General features: G+C 38.6%; 2 protein-coding genes across 5 annotated transcripts in view; one reads left to right on the top strand and one right to left on the bottom strand.

The window, feature by feature from the left end:
• Positions 1 to 18,051, top strand: part of LOC144693697 (uncharacterized) — a 111,587-nt gene that overhangs the window by 80,139 nt on the left and 13,397 nt on the right. Inside the window, exon 15 of one of the 2 annotated variants that reach the window (XM_078563616.1) lies at positions 4,448 to 6,356. The exons of the other annotated variant lie outside the window; for it this stretch is intronic. Coding sequence (XP_078419742.1) covers positions 4,448 to 4,506 — 59 coding nt within the window. The 3' untranslated portion in view covers positions 4,507 to 6,356. Of the gene's footprint in view, positions 1 to 4,447; positions 6,357 to 18,051 lie in introns of those variants that run through there. 2 annotated transcript variants of the gene reach the window in all.
• The window catches only part of poc5 (POC5 centriolar protein homolog (Chlamydomonas)), a 105,555-nt gene continuing 94,801 nt past the window's right edge, over positions 7,298 to 18,051 (bottom strand). For all 3 annotated transcript variants that reach the window (XM_078563579.1, XM_078563598.1, XM_078563588.1), the window contains one exon: positions 7,298 to 9,124. In XM_078563579.1, the coding sequence (XP_078419705.1) occupies positions 8,990 to 9,124 (135 nt within the window). In that variant the 3' untranslated portion in view covers positions 7,298 to 8,989. The remainder of the gene's footprint in view (positions 9,125 to 18,051) is intronic.

Here is an 18,051-nt window from a genome sequence, read left to right as displayed (position 1 = left end):
AAGATTGTGGACTGAGCAAGAGGGGAGAAAAATTGAAGAGAAAGGCTTTTTGGAAACTTTTGAAAGAAGGTAGGAAGGAGCAAGCAAGTTGCAACTGCTAGCGGCGAGTTCTAGATGGCAGGACAGAAAGTGTGCAGTGAGAATAGGCCATTGTAGGTTTTGAATATGAAAACAAGTCATTTATTCCCTATTTACTCAAGAGGCAGTGGATCTTGACCAGGTGGCAGAAGGAAGGTTGATGGAGGTGGGTCTGAAGGTGCATAGGTGATTGAAAGAGCAGAAGTGGTTGACTTTGGTTTTGCTTACATGACTGGAGGATGTTTTCGCTCAACCAAATCTTAATATTTGACAAGGAGCTGGAATGAGTCCCTTTTGGAGGAAATGCAGACCTATAACTGAATCAGGGTAAGAATGGAAGCTGAACCCATGCTTCTGGATGAAGGCACTGAGGAGTAGCAGAGAGATGAAGATCAGGAGTGGGAAAGGATAGAGAGACTTTGGGCACAGCAGAAATGAATACCTGGGTAAGGGAGGATGACAGATGAGATAAGATGATTTTGCAAAATATGTGTTCCCAGTGAGAAGCTTTGTAGCAAGACCAAAAATTAATTAAATCCATCCTATATTTATATTATTTAGCTAATTAGATAGCTAGCTTAGATAGCAGAGTTGAATCATCTAAGTCTCAGCTAGCATAAATACAGGGCTGTCAGTGAGACTTGCACAGAGTGTGCCTTTACAGAGTGAGCAGCTGAGTTTGGGGAGTGAAGGAGCTCAGTGAAGAGGGGAAGGAGGAGCTGTTTTTCTGTCTGCGGTGCTTAGTTCTTACATCAGTATAGAAGCAGCTGTTTGGTGAATAATTGGTAAGTTAGTTTGTCAAAGTTAAGGTATGGAGTGTGGGAGGTCATGGATGCACAATGTGTCTTCGATAAATACATCTGAAGGAAGTATCACTGGCTGCAGAACCTTGAGCTCTGGGTTTTGGAACTCGAGCGGCGGCTGGAATTACTGTCCACGAGGCAGAGAACTTAAATAAAGGAAAATCCAAAGCTATTTTACAAGTACATTAAGAGTAAGAGGATAACTAGGGAAAGAGTAGGGCCCATTGAGGACCGTAGTGGTAATTTGTGTGTGGAGCCGGAAGACGTAGGTAGGGTTCTAACTGAATACTTTGTGTCAGTGTTCACAAGTGAGAGGGACGATGTGGGTATGGAAATCAGGCAGAAGGACTGTGATATAATTAAAGAAATTAGCATAGAAATGGAGGAGGTTCTAAGTGGTCTGGCAGGCTTAAAAAATAGATAAACCTCCAGGCCCGGATGAAATGTATCCCAGGCTGTTGAGTGAGGCAAGGGAGGAGATAGCAGGGGCGGTGGCAATAATTTTCAGTACCTCTCTGGTCACAGGAGAGGTGCCAGAAGACTGGAGGACAGCCAATGTGGTACCGTTATTCAAGAAGGGAGGAAGGGTTAAACCAGGGAACTACAGGCCAGCCAGTCTAACCTCAGAGGTGAGGAAACTATTGGAAGCAATTCTGAGGGACAGAATTAATCCACACTTGGAGAGGCAGGGATTAATTAAGGACAGTCAGCATGGTTTTGTTAAGGGGAGATCATGTCTGACCAATTTGATTGAATTTTTGGAAGAGGTGACCAGGTGTGTAGATGAGGGCAATGTATTTGACGTAGTCTGCTTGGACTTCAGCAAGGCTTTTGATAAGGTCCCGCATGGGAAACTGATAAGGAAGGTAAGAGCGCATGGGATCCAAGGCAATTTGGCAAATTGGATCCAGAATTGGCTGAGTGGCAGGAAGCAGAGGGTGATGGTCGAGGGGTGTTTTGTGACTGGATGCCTGTGTCCAGTGGGGTTCCACAGGGATCAGTGTTGTGTCCCTTGCTGTTTGTGGTATATATAAACGATTTAGACTTGAACGTAGGAGGGTTGATCAGTAAGTTCGCGGATGATGCAGAAATTGGTGGGGTGGTAAATAGTGAGGAGGATAGCCTTAGATTACAGGAGGATATTGATGGGCTGGTCAGATGGGCTGTGGCAAATGGAATTTAATCCATTTAAGTGTGAGGTGATGCACTTGGGCAGAACAAACAAGGTACAGGAATACACAATGAATGGTAGGACCCTGGGAAGTATCGAGGATCAGAGGGACCTTGGTGTGCATGTCCATCGGTCCCTTTAGGTAGAGGGACAGGTAGATAAGGTGGTTTAGAAGGCATATGGGATACTTGCCTTTATTAGCTGATGCATAGAATACAAGGGCAGGGAGATTATGCTGGAACTGTATAAAACGCTGGTTAGGTCACAGCTAGAATATTGTGTGCAGTTCTGGAATCCACATTATAGGAAGGATGTGATTGCACTAGAAGAGTGCAGAGGAGATTTACCAGGATGTTGCCTGGGCTGGAAAATTTTAGTTATAAGGAGAGATTGGATAGACTGGGGCTATGTTCCTTGGAGCAGAGGAGATTGAGGGGGGACATGATTGAGGCGTATAAAATTATGAGAGGCAGGGAGACAGAAAGGAACTTTTCCCCTTGGTGGAGGGATCAAGAACCAGGGGGCATAGATTTAAGGTAAGGGGCAGGAGGTTTAGAGGGGATGTGAGGAAGAATTTTTTCACCCGGAGGGTGGTGGGAATCTGGAACTCACTGCCTGAAAGGGTGGTAGAGGCAGAAACCCTCGTAACATTTAAGAAGCATTTTGATGTGCACTTGCGATGCCATGGCATACAAGGCTATGGGCGTAGTGCTAGAAAATGGGATTAGAATAGTTGGGATGTTGTTTGACCGGCACAGACTCGATGGGCCGAAGAGCCTTTTTCTGTGCTGTAGACCTCTATGACTCTATGTACCTAGTACGTTTGGGGAGGTGGTCACACCACAGGTTAGGAGCATGTAGGCAAAGAGGGAACAAGTGACTGCCCAGCTGTCTAAGAGAACCAGGCAGGTAGTACGGGAGTCACTAACTGGAAGAAAGGAAGGATAGGCAAAAAGGGAAAGGTGGGGTAGTGCTGTTAATAAGGGATCAGTACAGATCGAAGGATCAAGATTTAGAGTCAGTTTGGGTGGAGTTAAGAATCAGCAAGCGGTACCAAACATTGGTGGAAGTTGTTTATAGGCCACTAAACTGTAGCAGTAATGTTGGGCACAGTATAAAGCAGGAAATTAGAGCTGCATGTAACATGATTAATACGGTAATAATGGGTGACTTCAATTTACATATAGACTGGGTAAATCTAATTAGCACTAATGCTGTGGAGGATGAATTCCTGGAGTGTGTACAAGATGGGTTTCTGAAGAACTAACTCAATCAGGCTATTTTGGATTTGTGTAATGAAGTGCTAATTAATAACCTTGCTATAAGGGAGCCTTTAGGAAATAGAATTTTACATTAACATATTATAGTTACTAAGTTTGAAAGTGATATAGTTAATTCTGAAACTAGGGTCTTAAATCTGAACAAAGGAAACTATGAAGGTATGAGGGGCAAGTTGGCTCTGGTGGGTTGAGAAATTAAAAGTTGGATAAAGAGAATGGCATGGTAACAGGAATGTGTTGGCTGTTTCGAAGGATGTAGGATCTCTGCTGGTGATCTGATTGAAGTCAAGAGGAAGGCCAAGGCAGCAAGTGGATATACTACCCCTTAATTAACTCTACATGTTAGAAATGTAACTTTTTGGATGTGTTTTTTGCTTAGATAAACAATATTTTAACTGCTGTTAAAAAATGGCCCGTCTGACAGTCATATTATCACTTCAAATTCAGGAAATGATTTAGCGGGTAGGATAACTGTCCACCACGAACAGCTCCAATCTGACCATTTGGGTTCATGACTTGTAGGAATAAAAAATCCCCATGGACTGTCTGGCAAATCTGGTTTTGATTTTGTTTGAAGTCTCTACCAAAAGTTCCACTACCTTTCCAGTGATGGCATCATCATCTGACATGCACAGACTTAAACTTTAACCTCCTACTAAAGGAGGTGGTTTTTTAAAAAATAAAAACGATACCATAAACTTGAGCTCATTGCGTTGTGGAAAATATTTATCTCATTGTGTACACAAAAAACAATTTCAGTCTACACTCCCTCACATTACAAATGCTAAATTATCTACTGGAATCCAGCCAAAATATATATATATATACTAGAACAAAAACACCTGGAAAACTCAGGTCTGACAGCATCTGCGGAGAGGGATACAGTTGACGTTTCGAGTCTGTATATATTATACTAGTCTTACAACTTCATTTCCCAGCTGAGTTTATTTTTTGTTGCAGGTAGTTGCATGGATTTTACCAGTTTACATACCAGTAGCATTTTGTAAACAAGTTCTGTTTGGAGGAGGAGTAAATAGATTAGAATGAGCTGAAGTAAATGGAAAATTGTGTTGAACCCTTCTTTAGAACTGAATTGTTTTTTTGTCTCATTACAGAAAAGATCAGAAAGGAAATTAATGGCGTGCAATCTCCACAGAAATGCAGTGTTTCCTAAAGCTTGCATTGCTTAATTTGGAGCCAATGATGAGGCAGTCTGCTGCTCAGGTGAATTGCAAGGCACCAAACAGGGCTGCTTTGTAAGAAGCTCGTGTCACAAGACCATCCTTGCCCTATCCCAAATGAAGTATATAACATGTTGACTGTTTACTGTAGCTACAAAGATGGTGTCATTTCTGAGAGCTTGGAAACATTTTTTTGATAATTTTATACATGATTTGACGGATTCTTCAAAAATCACTACTGGTGCTGCTGCAGTGAAATACAGAACATTGGTGAAAAGGAAGGATACATGAAATGGAGCCTTGGATGAAATAATGGAGGCAAAACCTCTGCGCATCAAATAACCAAATGGGAGAACTAGTATCTTTCTGGCTGAATTAGACAGGTAGAATGACCTTCCTTGTTGATAATTGTCCTATAAAGATGAATTCAGAACTACCATTCAGCTGTGGCTAAAGCTCTAGAATTCTCTCCCTAAACCTCTCCACTTCAATTTTCTCCATTAAGCATCTCTTAAGATCTACAACTTTGATCCAAGCTTTTGTGCTCATGTGGCTGTGTAAAATTTTGTTTAACACTCCTATGAAGTGCTTTGGTACATTTTACTACATTAAAAGGCACTGTATGAATATATGCTGTTGTAGAAAAGAAAATTTTATTACAAATCAAAGGAAGGACAAGTCCATATTAGTAATTTTCCTCCTAAAAAGGAGTTTGGGCAACCATCAGTAAGGAGAAATTCTTTTTCCAAAATAAAGATGGGTATATAAATGTGAGGCATTACTATAACTGATAGTGGTCACTAGTAATGACATTGGTAATGTGTCAAGATTTATGAAGTCAAACCCGTGATAGAGCAAACATTTAGTATTTAACAATCAGTTCCTTTTTCTTTCCTCCCATTAATGAGCTACTTACCAGATAGCCCCTTACCCATATTATGTTCTTCCATAGCTTTATATTTGTAGTGGTAATGTCACTGGACTAGTAATCCAGAAGCCCAGGCTAATGCTCTAGGAATGTAGGTTCAAATCCCACCCCGGCAGCTGGTGTACTTTAAATTCAATTAATTAATATGTTCAATTAATTTAAAAAAAATCTAGAATTGAAAGTTAGTCTGAGTTATGATGACCATAAAACTACTAACAAATATAAAAACTAATCTGGTTTACAACTGTCCTTTAGGGAAGGAAATCTACCATCTTTACCTGTCCTGGTCCACATGTGACTCCAGACACACAGCAATGTGGTTGACTCTTAACTGCCCTCTGAAAAAGTGAGGCAAGCCACTCAGTTGTACCAAACTGCTACAGAAAAGCCCAGCAGCAGTTCAAGGCAGTAGCTCACTACGTCTATCTCAAGGGCATGACAGTTGGGCAACAAATGCTGGTCTTACCAGCAATGCCCACATCCCATGAAAAGAAAAAAACATTACAAGGAACACTAAAATAAAAGAAGTGTCAACTTGCATCAAGTGCAGTTTCTTTTTGGAGATGTAAAATAAGTCACTTGTCATCATGTTAGACTTGCATCTTTTAATGTTTTTTTTAAAACTAGGAAATTATATCCAAAATGTAACTTGCAAATAGTTTATTGGACATCTTGCGTCAGGCTATCAGCTCCATTTCAATTTTAAAGCACGACCTTCAAACAAAAAATGTATAAATGAAGGGCCAGTCTGATTTCTATGGCTTATTTTAATTAAATATTTGGGTAAAATAAAAATGCCCAATTTACTTCATCGTAAAATAGTAACAAGGTAAATAAACTAAAAGATTATGAAACGCATCAATGATATATTTCTTCAGCTGCCCTTTTTCCAGCTTATTTGGTCTGTCTTTTGAACTGCTTGACTTATTTTCTAGGCTGCTCTTATCTGAGACTGAAAACTTAAGACTCCATGTTTCATAAATTGAGGTAGTGTAGAATTTCAACTGGACCGTGTTAGATGGGAAGATTTTTCCTGGCTACTAGGTTAGTCATCTTATAAAATTAAAGCATTTCATATTTGTAGTAAAGTTATAAATATGTTCTAAAAGGTCTCTGATCAACACAATCAAAAAACCCTTGAAGAATTATTGAGAAATATACAAGATTATGATGCACATGGCTGAATGTGTTTAGACAAATCCAAAACACTAGATTGAAGCTCAACTTAACTTCAAGACATTTTATGTTCTTACAACAATACTCCAATCAATGTAGTCTTTCGGCTATATCGGACACTTAACTGCACAATTTGATCACGTGTTAATTTGCAAAGAAATTGTTACGCCTGCATACAATATACTATGGATGCAGAATTTTCCAGTCAACTACATATAACTTAATGTGAACCATCGTTGTTAGCCCTTTAAGGATAGTTATCATACATTGAGGACAGTGTGCATATTGACAGTCCCTAACAAAACTTAAAAATGTAACTGCTTTTAAGTAGATATTTGCATTAGATTGCCTCCAACTATTCAAACTTTGTTCTGTCTAGGAACCATTCCTCCATCAGATTACAGCCATTGCCTTGATATCAATCCACATATCTCAAATATATAATATTTACAAAAAAGATTTGCTGGCTACAGTGTAGGTCAAAATTTTTATATTTATTTGTTCGCAGGACTTGTTGCTTGTATAATTTTATGAAATAGTTTCCATACTTAGATATAATTTACTTTATTCTAAAGCTAGAGCACCAATAATTTGTAAAAATGGCATTTTTCATATGCACATTATGCAAAGAACATTTTCTGTATTCTTCATATTGCGGAAGAAAGAAAGCAGATTGAGGACACATTTGTTGTAGTACTGTAATCACAAGTTAAAAATAGCAATACAAAAGTTTAAAAATATGAAATATACACACATTTATACAGAAGTCAATTACAATTATACTTTCAAGTCAAACTTTGCATGTGTTCTTAAAATGATCAAAACCTCAAAAACTGTACAGTTGAATAGGAATTGTAAATTGCACAAAACTAGATCTTGAAACCATAAATACATTTGGCAAACAAATTTTTACACAAGCAGATTTTAATTATGAAAATTAACATAAAAAGCTATTATTTCTGGTGACCAGTTAAAACACGATCTAACCTTGAGCTGTGCTAAGCCCAATGCCCGTGTGTTGAACTACATAGGATGAGTCAGGTTCAAGGACATTTTGCTCTGAACAGTTACAAATGAATTTAAGACATAGGTAGGGCCATATAGACCTGAACCATACAACTACCACCCCTCACCCTTAACACTGCAAATCTATCACTGTCTCCTCTTATTGCATAATGAATCACAGTAAGTAGAGGAAACCACTCAGTTTCAAAAATTATTAGTATTCCTGTTCCCAAATTGAACTGCACCATTCTCCTGTTAAAGGCAGCAGGTAGGTGCTCTGCTGTCATACATCTGTCTACTATTTCAGCAAGTTTCTAAGAGGTGTATTTATTCGTAGATTTTAAATTTCCAATGACAAACCCAGAAATGGAAATTGCTAAGGCCAAAATTCAGGTATATAAAACAACAGCAGTTATAATGTTACAAGACTAAAACATAAAAGATGTTTGTGAACACGCTTTCCAGTCAAAAGTTCAAATTCCACGGTCTGTATCATTAAAGTGGCGATTTGTATCTTGCAATGTCACTAGCTGCTTAGACAGCTCATCTGTGGCAGTAAGAGGGATAATTTAAGAAATTTATGACAATATACCATGGTTTATGATGAGATCAGCTGACAGGAAATGGAAGTGAAACTGAGAATTCATATTATTTAAGAGCTCTACTTGATCCTGCATTACCTATAAAATGTACTTTTATGCAACAACCACTTGCAGTATCACAAGTCATATAAATAGTAACTTAACAATTAAACACATTTTCACTTAATTACTTTGATGTGTTTGAAGAACAGTAGGAAATACTATATACGACTTTCACTCATGAGCTGCATCTCCTTAACCCGCAAATGGATGAGGATTCATACAGCGATCGGTGCTATATTTTTAAACAAAACAAGGTTGAGAACATAATTCCGCCCCCCCCCAAAGTTCTGCTGTAGGAGATGTTTTAGTGCTTAAACTCATGGAACCTAGCCCCATTACTATTAAAACTATACACAATTTGCCTTCAGAGGTGCATCTTGGCTACTGCTCAGTGATCTTTTGCCAACAGGCCAAAAAGTTGAGGTATCATTTTTAAACCCTGTGCAGTCAATACATTGAATTTTACAGCATTTAAAAATTGTTTATACACTCCTTGCACAAGCAGAACCCTACATGTGCTGCAGATACTTTTATTGGACACTGAATGCCCAATAACGCACTTGCAATTGTGCTCACGAGTTAAGTCATTAACATTAAAAATGGTGACAGCTCACAACTCAAAAGATCCTTGGTCTTCACTTATAGAAGAAACTGGAGATTTCACCAGTTTCCACAATGTATCTTCCACTCATTGGGTTCCTGGTGCTTTCGCTGACGCGACATTCAGTCTACAACTTTTATTGATTGGATACCACAGCTGACAGTGGGTGATTTTGCATTCTGACCTGTGACTTTCCCTCCTGAGAGGGGCTGGTTGGATCGAGGATACTTGGCTGCAGTCCCTTGACCAATGGTTTGCTAAGGGCAAATAAAAGAACAAGAAGTGAGCAGCAACTACAGATCTAAAGTATGAGCTTTTTGCCCAGCCCAAAGTATTTTTTGGTTTTTGTCTTCCTAATGGTCCTTTTAAACTCTTTTTATGTAACTCATCTGCTCCTTCAAGAACTTGACAAAAATATCTCAGTATACCAATTTTAAAAAAAATCTCCATTTTCCATTAGCAGTCAATCATATTCTATTAAAATCTGACAAAATGTTTTAGTTACTGAGTGAGTGAGTGATCATTTAGTCAAGACATACAAACTTTTGTTTCTTCTCAGTACTGCTGTCGCGGAATATTTACATTCTGATGAGAAGCTGTGTCTAGCTGAGCCAGATGGGTTAAATTTTCTACAAGTTATTACTGGCATATTCTGTGGTGTACTAGCAATGAGCATTGATGTAAATGATCATCAGAAAATCAAAATACAGATATAAATGTCAATCACAGAGGCATATGTCTCTTTATAGTTAAAAAGCAACTGTTCTAGCAAGGTAAAACAACTTAGCAAGCCCAAGAAATGGCAAACAGCATACAGGTGTCATAAATAGGATTTTAGAAATAAGCTACTTGTGTTGCGTTTAATCTAATTTGCAATCATTTGTGTTACCATTTTGTTAGTCTAACACGTATTCATTAGTTTGTCCACATGGTTCTTCAAAGTAATTCACTGTAAATGAGGCATTTTTGAGGTTTCAGGAGATGGGAGAGTGAAATAAATTTAAGTTTCTTTTATTTAACAATGTTGATTATTGGTATATGCTTTATAATTCTGAATGAAGTATTGTTGTCATATATAAGTATATTCTCTTACCTACTGTAGTGTGGAACAAATATTTGACATTTAAATCTGAATGAATGCCTAAGTGTCGGAAAGGTTATGTTTAATAATTATTTTTAGATATGTCATGGTCAAGTAATCGAAGTATATCAATGAGCTTAATTTGATATTCTGCTTAACTGTAGTTAATGGAAGGCACTAGCATCACACCATAGGGCTCTTTGTCTTTTGTTGCATTCTTCCTTGACAAGTGAAATGCACCATAGCACCTTAGGCCAAAGTAAGGTTACGTTTTATGATTTTACTACGGGACAAATGTTGGCGGAAACCCACTGTTACATTTTATGGCTTGATTACGGGACAAATGAGAGATCACCTGTAGTTTAACTGTCAAAGCAAATGCTGCAAATAATGTCAAAGTTGGATAAATAGGCTCTGGGAAGTGATTTAACAGCATGCTGTATTCCTCTCAAAAAGCTATTGTGTGAAGTAAAACAGCTTCAGGTTTTAAGTCACAGGTCTGCGTCTTTAACTTAGCTAAGACAGTTTAAGTGCCTTAAAGGGAACCAGTCACTTTATTTTAAAGTACATAACATACTTATATATCACTTTGGAATTAGCTTCTGAAATCAGTTTTTTGTAGTTATGCAGCTCGTGACTTTTATTTCTTATGATCAGGTATCATGCTATATCTTATACATGTATTGTGTTACCAAAGTTTTAACACACTGGTTATCTTTATGTACTAACTTTAATGCACACCTTTCATAGACTTTACATTGAAGTAATTTTGAAATTTTGGCATCAGTTTAAGGTTGAGTGCTTCTTGTACTCTTTTGTCATTTTTAAGTAACTTGTTCCCAGCATCAGCAGTCACTATGAAGTCACATATTAACAAAGGGTTCTTTTAACTAAAATATATTGATAGCGTTTGAACTCTCCAGGACACTGAGATGCATCATTAAACATTTGAAATTATGGAGGCCAAAGTATTAATCATTAGCATGTGACACCACACATCCTCATCTTAAATAAGCATACAAATTACTGCTGAAAAAAGAGACATGTTGAAGCTTTCGTCTTGCACACATCAGGCCACTTCACAAGAATACCAATATAACGCTCTTCGTCTTTTGTTGCATCCTTCCCATACAAGTGAAATGTGCCATATAGCCAAAATAAGGTTACGTTTTATGATTTTACTACAGGACAAGTTTTGGAGAGAACCCACTGTTACATTTTATGGCTCGATTATAGGGTGGGGAGGGGTTTGAGATCAGGAGACCAGGCTGACACATGGAGAAGTTAAGAGCATACTCTGGTGGGGTTGGAGTAGAATGGGTGGTCAATGCTGCCCCCTGAATTACTACTGAATGTTTCCAGCAGTCAGAAGAATGTCTTCATAACTAAAAGGATCTTTGATTTAGTGGAGGCATAATTTAAAAAACAAAAAAATTGCACTGTTAAAGGTATTACCCAGCACACTAGCAGGTCTCCTTGTGAATTTAATTGCGTAAATGCTTTGCTGCACATTCAATTTTTTTTAAAGTTCTCTCAAAGAGTATTTTCCTTTTCCATTTGAAAATATATACCCTCTTCTTTTTTCCTCCCCCTAACGTCCAGTATAACTTGTCGATTTATGCCAGTAATTTTGGCTGAGCAGGTACTCCAGTCTCCCCCCAGTGCGTTCCCACCCATTAAAGCTTGGAGCAGGAATAGATCAAGTGTTCCCATCTCATGTCCCATATTGATACTTCAAGGTTCAGCTTCACCTGCCACTCCACATTTTACTTTCACAGTAAGGATGTAGGAAGAGAGGAATGAGTAAAATTTAAAAACTGTGAGACCATATGCCTGTTAGATATAGCCAGGAAATATGAAGTATCTGATATAATTATCTCAGTTCTTTCTACACTATGAAAGCCATCCATGAATGATCAGTTATGGTATCCCTTTGCATAAGCAAAAGAATGCTTTGGGCTAACCATCAATGCTGGGATATTTTGTACATGTGCAGCAAGAGGTACATGCTAGATTTTTTTTGTAAATCAGAACCCTTTCATATTTTCATCCCTTACGTGCAAATTAAATACCAGATTCATTATTCAATAAACTATCACCTTGTAAGTTAGTTTTATCAAACAGAAGGTAAAATTGGGTCAATATGTAAAGACAGCAGTTGAAGTCCTTCAGGCAGTCTGCAAAGCTAAATCCTGCAGTTGAATGCAGTGAGAATCAATTAACATTCTGTAGATTGCAGTAGTTTTATACTGTGATCTACACAAAGTCATTTATATTGTATGCTGCAGTTTCCTGCACATTGCTAGGCATTTGCTAACTCAAGTATTGTGTTTCGTAATGTAAGGAATAATGGGGGGAAAGAAACAAGTGGGATGCTCTTTGAAAAGTAGGATTGTTGAAGAATTTGCATTTACCTACCAAGTTTGACAACATTGGAAGTAAGGATGGCTGAACAAGAATGTGCTTTTTCATATGAAGTGTTAGTTTCATTTTTTTAAAAACCAAATTGACAAAGCTTACTATTTTGGTAGGTATAAACTGAATAGAAAATAAGCTCACATTTACACAATTGTCTTTTTTCCATATACTGATTTTCAATATTGGAACAGAAGTAAGCCATTCAGCCCCTTGAGTCTCACACCATTCAGTAAGATCAGGGCTGCTCAGTACCAGAGCTCCACTTACTCGCCTTTCTCCATATTGAAGTTTACACTCCTGCAATCTTGATAATTTTAATTAACCCAATATCCATGCATTTGGAGGAAGGGTTCCAGACTTCCACAAACCTCGTGTGTGAAAATATGCTCGATTTTGTTCCTAAATGGTCTGGTCCCAATTTTAAGATTATGCCTCCTTGTCCTGGATTATCACACCAAATCCATAGTTCCTCTGTATCTACTCCATAAAATCCCTATATTTTAAACACCTCAAATTAGATCGCCCCTCAATCATCTAAACCAAGTTAGTGCAAGCTACCTTCATAATTTAATTCTGGTGAATTTGTATTGTACTTCCAAAGTCAATACCTCCTTCCTAAACCCATGGTTAAAATTGAATGCATTATTCCAGATGAGATCTGACCAACGTACTCCACAACTAAACCATCACTTCCTCACTTTGGAATTCCAACCTCAGAGGTAAAGGGCAACATTGCATTAACCATTTTGTTTACTTGTTAAACACTTGTGCACTGGCTTTTGCCGAAATTTCTTTCTTTCCTCTACAGCCCCTAGTTTCTCATCATAAAGAAAATATTCCGGTTTGTCTCAGATCTAAGGTGACCAACTTCACATTTCACCACATTATGCCCGAATGAATTCAGTTTGCCCACTTAGTCTGTGCCCCTTTGCCCCCATCTACATCACAAATTAGTGTCACCTGCAATCTTGTGTGTAGAATTCTCTATCCTAAGTCATTTATGTACATACATGGTGAAAAACTGAGGCCCCAGTAGATACCTGGGGAACCATTTGTCACATCCTGCTCCAATCCCTACTCTATCTTGTAATTCCTAAACAATTACAGATAGACTTTTTACAATATCCTTAATTACTACTTACATAGGTTACTTAAGGGTGGATATAGCATCTAGAAAATTATTTCTTGCATCAAACTGTGTAGAAAACTAATATTTGAAGCATTTTTGGCTTTATGTCGACATTAAAAAAGGGTGTTAATAATGCAGTTAAAATAGTCTACCTTTATGGAGAGATATTTACCAAAATGGAAGGGGACATGGCACGTGCATCTAATTTGTTTAGGCAACATCTCAAAATATGCAATTTTCTGCACTGAACATTAATATTAGTTGACTAAAACATGCACTCACACAGTTCACTATAACTTTAGAAGACAGTCAATATTCACTGATCCATTTACTACAACTTTAAAAAAAAACTAATATGAATGAGAAATCAAACACCTTAAAAACTGGCATTAGCAACAGTTAACAGTTACACAATACATTTATTTAAAAATATTTTCAAGTCATTTATCTTGAAATTAATCTTCTGTCCATGTACAGTTACTGTGCTATAATCTTTAAGCCATTTCCGACTGATCTAATATGGCTAATGTCACAGAATTACGGCGCAGGAGACTGCTATTTGTCCCATTGTGTCTGCTGACTCTCTGAATGAACTCACCTAGTGCCATTCCCCCACCTTCTCCCCGTAACCCTACACATTCTCCCTTTTTAGATAAGTCTAATTCCCTTTTTGAATACTTCAATTGAACGAACCTGCCTCCACCACACACACAGGCAGTACATTCCTGTACCTAACCACTCGCTGCATGAAAAAGCTTCCACTCATATCACTTTTGTTTCTTTTACCAATTACTTAAATCTGTGCCTTCTCATTCTCAATCCTTTCATTAGTGTGAACAATTTCCCCCTATCTACTCTGTCCAGGCCCATCATGGTTTTGAATGCCTCTATCAAATAAGAACATAAGAAATAGAAGGAGTAGGACATTCGGCCCCTCAAGCCTGCCCTGCCATTCAATAAGATCATGACAGATCTGCCCCAGGCCTCAACTCATCTCGTGTGCCAGCTCCTCATAGCCCTCAGCTCCCAGATATTTCAAAAATCTACCTCCTTTAAATACTTTGTGATCTAGCCTCCACAACTCTCTGGGGTAGAGCATTCCAGGCATTCACTACCCTCAGAAGAAATTCCTTTGCACCTCAGTTTTAAATGAGTGTCCCCTTATTTTGTAACTATGTCCCTTAGTTTGAGATTCCCCCACTAGTGGAAACATCTCAACATCTACCCTGTCAAGCCCCCTCAGAATCTTATACGTTTCAATAAGATCACCCCTCATTCTTCTAAACTCTAATGAATAAAGGCCTAACCTGTTCAGCCGTTCTTGATAAGTCAACCCCTTCATCGCAGGAATCAGCCAAGTGAATCTCTTTTGAACTGCCTTCAATGCCAGTATATCCTTTCTTAAATACGGGGACCAAAACTGTACACAGTACTCCAAAGGAGCTGCCTCACCAACACCCTGTACAGTCGTAACAAGACTTTCCTATTTTTAAACTCCAACCCCCTAGCAATACAGGCCAAAATTCCATTTGCCTTCTTAATTACTTGCTGCACCTGCAAGCTAACCTTTTGTGTTTCATGCACAAGAACACCCCGATCCCTCTGTGCTGCACTTATTTGGAGTCTTTCTCCATTTAAATAATAGTCTGCCTTTTGGTTCTTCCTACCAAAGTTCTTGGCTTCACACTTTCCTACCATCTGCCAAGTTTTTGCCCACTCACTCATCCTATCTATATCCCCTTGCAGATTCCTTATGTCCTGATCACAACATGCCCTCCCACCTATTTTTGTATCGTCAGCAATTTTGGATATATTACACTCTGCTCCCTCCTCCAAGTCATTAATATAGATAGTAAATAATTGAGGCCCTAGGACTGATCCTTGTGGCACTCCATTAGTTACGTCTTTCCAACCTGAAAAAGACCCATTAATCCCGACTCTGTCTTCTGTGTGTTAACCAATTCTCAATCCATGCTAATACATAACCCCCAATACCGTGAGCTCCTGTCTCATGCCTTTTATGTGGCACCTTATCAAATGCCTTCTGGAAATCACCTCGCAACCTTCTTTTCTCTGAGGAAAACAGTCCTACTTCTCCAATCTATCCACATAACCAAAGTTCCTCAACCCTGGAGCCATTCTCGTAAATCTTTTCTCCACCCTCTAATGCCTTCATATCCTTTCTAAAGTACAGCGTCCAGAACTGGATGCAATACTCTAGCTGAGACTGAACTAGTGACTTATACAAATTCAACATAACCTCCTTGCTCTTGTACTCTATGCCCCTGCTAATAAAGCCCAGGATACTGTATACTTTATTAACTGCTCTCTCAATCTGTCCTGCCACCTTCAATGATTTATGCACATTAACATCCAGGTCCCTCTGCTCCTGCACCCGCTTTAAGTTGTACCCTTTATTGTATGCTGTGTTTCCATACTCTTCCTACCAAAATTAATCACTTCATATTTCTCTGCATTGAACTTCATCTGCCACCTGTTTGCCATTCTACCAACTCATCTATGTCCTTTTGAAATTCTACACTATCCTCCTCACATTTCACAATACCTCCAAGTTTTGTATCATCCACAAAATTTGAAATTTTGCCCTGTACACTAAGGTCTAGGTCATTAATATGTAGCAGGAAAAGCAAGGGTCCCAACACTGATCCCTGGGGAACTCCACTACAAACATTCTTCCAGCACTGAAAACATCCATTAACTGTTTTCTGTAGCTCAGCCAATTCTGTGAACATGTTCCTACTGTCAATACATGATCAATAGTACAATTTTCCAGTTTTATTTTATATTTAAAAAAAGAGAAATATATACCTACGAAAACAAAAAATAGCCGAATGCAGTGAGCAATAAAAAGCTATTTATGTAAAAAAAATGGATTGTAAAGTTAAAGATTGAAGATGTTAAACTGATATTCCTAAAATATACCACTGTTGAGCACCAGCTTTACTATTTACAGTCTAATCATTTGTTTTAATAAGGTTAGAACCAGGGTTACAGTAATAATTGAAGTGGCTTCATTATGTTTAGAGCCTTAGTAGTATTTGGTTAACATTTAAAATCTACACAAGAGGGGCTCAGATGACATTGCAGAATTACGAGACCAAGGATTGGGCGGTCCAGATCAATAACACAGAAGTCCTCTTTCAACTTCTCAGCTGCGAGAGACCCACCTCTTCTTTTAGCTTCTAGCGGCATAATCATAGAATGGTTACAACACAGAAGGCGGCCGGCTATTCGGCACATTGTGACCATGCCAGCTTACTGCAAGAGCAATTCAGCTAGTTCCACTCCGCTTCCCTTTATCTGCAGCTTTGCAAATTTTCTCCCTTCAGGTGCTTATCCAATTCACTTTTGAAAGCCATGATTAAATCAGTCTCCACAACTTTCCCAGGCAGTGCATTTCAGATACTACCCTTTACTGTGTAAAAATGTTTTGTTTCACGTTGCCATTGGCTCTTTTGCCAATTACCTTAAGTCAGTGTCCTTTGGTTCTTAACGCTTTATCTGCTCTGTCTAAACCCCTCATGATTCTGAATACCTCCATCAGATCTTCTTGCAACCTTCTCTGAGAACACAGGAGGAATTGGCTATTCGGCCTGTTGAGCCTGCTCCACCATTCAATTAGATCATGGCTGATCATCTACCTCAAAGCCACTTTACCATGCTATCTCCATATCCCTTGGTGTCATTAGCAACTAGAAATCCATTGATTTCGATCTTGAACATGCTCAGTCATTGAGCTTTCACAGCCCTCCTGGGTAGAGGATTCCAAAGATTCACCATCCTCTGAGTGAAGAAAGTCTTCCACATTTCAGTCTTAAATAGCCCGCCTCTTATTCCTAGACTGTGGCCTCCTGGTTCTAGACTCACCAGCCATGGGAAATATCCTATCCACATTTGCCCTGTAAGAATTTTATAAATTTCAACAAGATTACCTCCTATTCTTTGAAACTCTGGAGAATACAAGCCCAGTTTCCTCAATGTCTCTTCATGAGACAATTCCAGGGATTAGTCTGGTGAACCTCTGATGCACTCCCACTATGGCAAGTATATCCCTCCTTAAATAAGGAGACCAAAACTGTACACAATATTCTAGGTGCAGTCACACCAAGGCTGTATACAATTGCAGGAAGACATCTTTGTTTCTGTACTCAAATCCCCTTGGGATGAAGGTCAACATACTATGTGCCTTTGTAATTGCTTGCTCCATATACATGCTAGCTTTTAGTGATTCAAAAAATTCTCCAACCCTAGCTTCTCCAGTCTAACCTCATTACTTTGCATCTGTTTTTAATCACAGAAGAAGGTTCTGCCCAAGACATAGGCCCTGAACTTCCGTGGAGTGGCAGAGTTGGATGGGGTCCTGTGACAGAGGGTGGTGGGGTCAGTAGAATAGTTATCCAGGGGTTAGAAGTGGTTTTAATTCTTCTAATTTTCCTGAGTAAGACAGTCGGAACCATTCAAAATTTGCGATTTAAATCTTACTTTCAGATGGTTCTGATTGCAGGGCAATTGCCCAACAGAAGTTTGAACTTCCA

The sequence above is a fragment of the Cetorhinus maximus genome, chromosome 2 (assembly GCF_964194155.1).
Source record: "Cetorhinus maximus chromosome 2, sCetMax3.hap1.1, whole genome shotgun sequence".
In the NCBI taxonomy this organism is placed as follows: Eukaryota; Metazoa; Chordata; class Chondrichthyes; order Lamniformes; family Cetorhinidae; genus Cetorhinus; species Cetorhinus maximus.
Note: the sequence above shows the minus strand (reverse complement) of the source record. Positions and strands in the feature narration are given on the sequence as shown.